This window comes from Pimephales promelas, chromosome 16 (assembly GCF_988280905.1).
Source record: "Pimephales promelas chromosome 16, fPimPro1.hap1.1, whole genome shotgun sequence".
In the NCBI taxonomy this organism is placed as follows: Eukaryota; Metazoa; Chordata; class Actinopteri; order Cypriniformes; family Leuciscidae; genus Pimephales; species Pimephales promelas.
The window spans coordinates 28,345,480-28,350,693 of NC_142784.1; the positions used below are offsets into that span (position 1 = coordinate 28,345,480).

General features: G+C 41.7%; 1 protein-coding gene across 3 annotated transcripts; it reads left to right on the forward strand.

Moving 5' to 3' along the window:
• The first annotated feature begins 595 nt into the window (after positions 1-595).
• fkrp (fukutin related protein) lies at positions 596-4,026 on the forward strand. 3 transcript variants are annotated; one of them, XM_039671297.2, is made up of 3 exons: positions 596-910; positions 1,204-1,477; positions 1,600-4,026. In XM_039671297.2, the coding sequence occupies exons 2-3, from the start codon at positions 1,337-1,339 to the stop codon at positions 3,112-3,114; spliced, it is 1,656 nt and encodes a 551-aa protein (XP_039527231.1). In that variant the 5' UTR covers positions 596-910; positions 1,204-1,336; the 3' UTR covers positions 3,115-4,026. The 3 variants fall into 3 exon arrangements, with proteins under 3 accessions (XP_039527231.1, XP_039527230.1, XP_039527232.2); XM_039671296.2 differs by having other exon boundaries at positions 596-810; XM_039671298.2 differs by having other exon boundaries at positions 596-810; positions 1,204-4,026.
• Positions 4,027-5,214: the final 1,188 nt, after the last annotated feature.

The window sequence follows — 5,214 nt, forward strand, 5'->3', positions numbered from 1 at the left end:
CTTCCGCAAGGGGGCGTTTTACGGCTCAAAAAATAAATTAAAATTTACACAACTGCAGGATTTACGATACTGATGATGACCGTTAAAGGTTAAAACGCGTCATCACAGTCTGTGAATTTCCAGGAGTTTTGTATAAGCCGCTATACTCGTTTAAATCTATTGAGTAGAAATATTTATAGCTGACCCAACAAGTAAAATCACCTCAGCAATCCATAAGACAAAAGGCCAGTCATCACCAGACTGTGATTGGCCCATCCTGACGAGCGGTGAGAAAAGTAAAAGCTATCACGTGGTAATGTCGACTCCATATTTTTAATGTTACCTGTTCTAAAGATATTTAGTTTTTCTTCAAGATATTGTATGTTGTACATTTTCAATTACGAAACTGCATATTATAACTTATCATTTTAATTTTCTAAATTTGAATTAATTTAATCTGTTTTATTAAATCGTATGCCAAATTTGAAGAGAAAAAACACAATTGTAATTAACAAAAAAAAATCTTGTTTGCAGATAACACAAATCAACACAAAATACACTGAAAACTTAAACATAGCCTATTTTTAAAACCTATATCACCGCTAAGCCCCGCCCATTTGAGAACTAAAGTTCCATGTTATTTGTCATTCTACCCGCTCGTTTCCTTTCTACGGGATTGATCGGGGCGACCCAGTAGTATGAGCTTCCTGCTACATTGTGGTCTTCCCTCAGACTTCCTTTGCTCATTTCCGAATTAGTATGGGGAAGAATAGCAAGAATACCGTGCAGACAATCTGCTGATGAGGAAAATGTTGAATCAAACCGTAAAATGTTAGTTCTCACAATCGCGATTTATACTTTTGCATGCCAACGGGGATATGTGTATGCTTTTAAGATCAGAGGTTGCATAGATCTACATGAATCGATGATTGTAAGCTTGATTAGGTTTAATTTCGCGTGCGTGTTCTATATTTGTATAGACCTGTCTCGAGTGATCAAATAAGAGTTTCTCAAATACATGAATGTAGGTTATCTAGAGTGCTTCTCTAATTGGGACAGCAGATTTGAACATCTCTATTTCTAGGTCATCTTTGTTGGTTAGACTTTGTAATGATGACTAATGGGCTTTTTGTTATACAAACTTGATATGGATGTCTCAAACAATAACTTTGTACAAAGTGAAATTGTTTATTAAAATGTTCTCTTTTTTCTCTCCTCTTATAGCATTTATTTAATGATCTGCGGAGAACTAAAGGCAATGGAGTCGAATATGGAATCTATCCATCAGTCTTTTTGTTTTTCAGCTGAAACAAGCTGAACACAAAGGAATCAGCCGAAACTGATCTGGTCACTGAAGATGCTTCATCAAATATTTACCTCAAACACTTTCCACTTGGCTTGCTTTTTGACCAAACCAGATGGTCAAGATTTCAGGAATTTGGATGAGTTATGTTGGTCAAGTTTGTCAGTCCTCTCTCTACCTGAGATTTCACTTACTGTATGTATCATAAAAGCATAACAATAAGAGCCATTATGCGTGTCAGTTTTTTCCATGCTCTGTTAACTGGAGCAATAATTTTAAACTTGCTCATCCTATATTATGTCTCCCGGGCCCAGCAGCAGATGATGGAGAAACGTCGGGAACAAGGTAAGGGCTTAAAGAAAGCCTCTCTTCCTGTGCCAGGACTGGGTAATCTGGTCGGTGGAAGTATAGTTGGAGGCGTCAAATTGGGAGGCCTTGAGAGCAACACGCGTGGCCCTCGCATCACAATCCTTGTCCGTGAATTTGAAGACTTTGAGAACTATGTTGGTGATGTTGCTCGCTCTTTTTTGCGCCAGAGACCAGAGTTGCCCTTCCTCGCTGTAGCCGAAAGTCCGCCCTACCCTCCGTTGGCTCTTCCCGAAGGAGCCCGGCTCCTGGTGTTGTCGCCGAGCCCTGACCAGCCTCCACAAACTCACCGTCCCGAGTTCAACGTGCAGACGGAATTTGCTTTATTAGTTCCAGACGGTGTGGAGCTGGACCACGGCCGACAAATTGAGCGTCTCATTCGGGAGCTGGAAGGAGAAGGTGGCGGGCCGGTCCGACTGGTTGCTGCGCCGGTGCTGACCCGCTCGGCAGTGCAATGCCTGCACCTTCGGGTGAATTTACGGGAATGGACCGCCACCTACACCCCTGCTGCCTCGGGGAGCAGCGGTAGCGTCTGCACAGCCCTCCAGGGAGACGCCGTGGTTCTCATCCGTACCGAGGACCTCTTCAATCTCTCTGTTCCTTTGGGTCGTCCCCTGATGTCTTCCCTGTTTGTCCAAACATCTCTGCGGGGATGGAAGGTCAAGCTCCTGGAGGGACCTTCATTCTCCGCCAGTCATCGGCCGCTGTTTACCTCTGCGCACAACCAGTGGAAGGCGGATAGTCGCCTGAAAGATGCAACCAACCACCTCTTGCGCAGCTTTGGCCTGAAGCGCGTGATCTTGCCTGATGGACGAGATCAGTGGTTTGGCTGCAGTAAAGAGACTCCGCGATGTTTCGGCACAGTGCGTGACGACACACCGGAATACCTTTACGTGGAGCGCTGGACTCCACCCTGCTGCTTGCGCGCCCTCCGAGAGACCACCAAATATGTTGTCAATATCTTGGAGAGTTCTGGTGTGCGTTACTGGCTGGAAGGGGGTTCTTTGTTGGGAGCTGCCCGACACAAGGACGTAATCCCATGGGACTATGACGTGGACTTGGGCATCTACATGGAGGACGTGCCGAATTGCGACTACCTAAAGAACCTGGACTCCGGCTCACTGGTGGACGCTAACGGCTATGTGTGGGAGCGAGCTGTCGAGGGTGACTTCTACCGCGTCCAGTATAGTGAAGCAAACCATTTGCATGTAGACTTGTGGCCCTTCTACCCCCGTAATGGAGTTATGACCAGGGACACTTGGACTGAGCACAAACAAGACGTGGAGTTCCCAGAACATTTCCTGCAACCTCTGGTGCCAATGCCATTTGCTGGCATCACCGCTTATGGTCCAAACAACCACCGTGCCTTCTTGGAACTCAAGTTTGGGGAAGGGGTTATTGAGAACCCCCAGTATCCCAACCCTGCCAAGAAAAGGCTGGACAGGAGTCGCGCGTTAGGGTCATAGCAAGCAGTAACGCATTTGCGCAATACTGCGTTTCTGACATTTGAAAATCTTTGTAGCGTATAACTACCAGACTAAATGTTTTGGTCTTTGTCTGAACACTTGAATGTTAGTGTTTCTTGCCAATTTTATTTATTATATGTGTGTGTTAAAGTCTAAATAGTCTAAATATACTGTGTAACGATGGTAATAAAGGTTTTTACACTGGCATAAAGGTCATAGCTTCTTTTTTTCATAATACATGATATTAAACACATAACAAAAGTTAATATTTTTTAACTGATTGTGAAAAGTTTTAAAAAGCCTGCATGTTTCTTGAAAAACTGATTTATGTTTTGTAGGTCCACGAGCAAACCATTTAATAACCCAGTCAGCTCAAACCTTGAAATAATAACACCACTGGTTTTCAGATGTTATGGTCACTATTATACCACTATGTAGAGTGTAGGATGTTTTCATTGACATACATGTTGAAAAAGACTGGAATCCATGACTTTTTGGTAAATCTGAAAAGAAGCTATACTGTTTCATGCACCTATTCACTTTATTGATACTTGCACTAGGTAGTTTAGACTGATATTGGTCTTGTTTTTCATGTGTATGATTTGTTTTGTTTCTTTTTCCATTTACGTATTTAAATTTTAGCTTTGATTGTGAGACTGTTTTACTGATTTTTTTTTTTTTTTAACGAATTGGACTGTTTTCTATTCGTTCGTATTTTGATGTTGATTTGTTTTGGCACCTTTTGTTTCACAAATGTTCTGTATAGTACATTACTTGCATAATGACAATGAAATATTGAAATGTAAATGATTAGGTAATAACAAACAATAACATAACTTTACCACTTGCTGTGTCTTAACATGTAAATGCATTTCAAATGTCTGGAAATTTCAATAAATCACATGGAATTACTTTTGAGTTTTTAATTTGGTGTTCATGGTGTCAGATGTTGCAGGACGTGGAAATATAGTTACTGCAAAACAGTAAATAAACCACAAGGTGGCGCAGTAGGCCATGAAGTCTTCAAACATGCTGAACTTTCTGCATTACAATGTTAATTTGGGTAAATTCTAAATCAACCTAAAATATTGTCAGAAGCAAAGGAGTCTTGTATTCCCTAAAGGCGTTAATTTTGCAATAATGATCAGCTGACTGTACATAATCTTTCCAAATAAACGGCTTCTTGCCAAATAAATAAATGCACAGACATGAGTCAGTAAATTTCAATGCGAGTTGAAATTATGTGAGAAGAACGACTGGAATGATATGAAGCACCAATACAATGGAAATCAGTAGCTAGTATTCCAGATAGCTGTATGATAAACATAATATAGACAATAAGAGATATGATAACCAAACAAACACGTGGTTATCCTTTAGTTGCAAAATCATCTGGCAGCCAACATGTACCTAATTTTAGTGATTTTCCCAGACAACATTTCATGGTGAGTATTTGGGCCACAAATATCTGTTTTTCATGATTATTTATCAATGTTTTTCACCTTGGCTGAATTAGCCCCAGTTTGGGCCCCAAAGGGGTTTATCTATGCGTTTTATGTCGGCCCGGTCTGAATAAGCCCCAGTTTGGGCCACAAGGGGGTTTAGCTATGCGTTTCATGTCAGTCCAGTCTGAATAAGCCCCAGTTTGGGTCACAAAGAGGTTTATCTATGCGTTTCATGTCTGCCCGGTCTGAATTAGCCCCAGTTTGGGCCCTACATGGATTTCAGAGCCAGTCAGAATAGCTTTATTATATAGCCTGTTCAACTTTCCAGGTTGGTCCTATCTGAATTAGCCCCCCAAACACATTGGGGCCCATATCTCAAACCCTTACCATACCTACATTAGCCACACCATGAAATGTTGGCTTGAAACTCATAAGAAAGACTACATGGAATTATTTTTTTAAAAAGTAAGTCTTTATTCTTCACCGAGTGTGGAGTACATTCACTGGTTCTCTTAACAGTACTCTTTGGCTCCGCTGATGACATCACAATCACACAACCACCTGTTAAACCCACACATATCAGCATCAACAGGGCAGCTACACTACAGCCACCTGGAATGAGAAGCCTTTACAGTACTGCACATACTACAGGCCT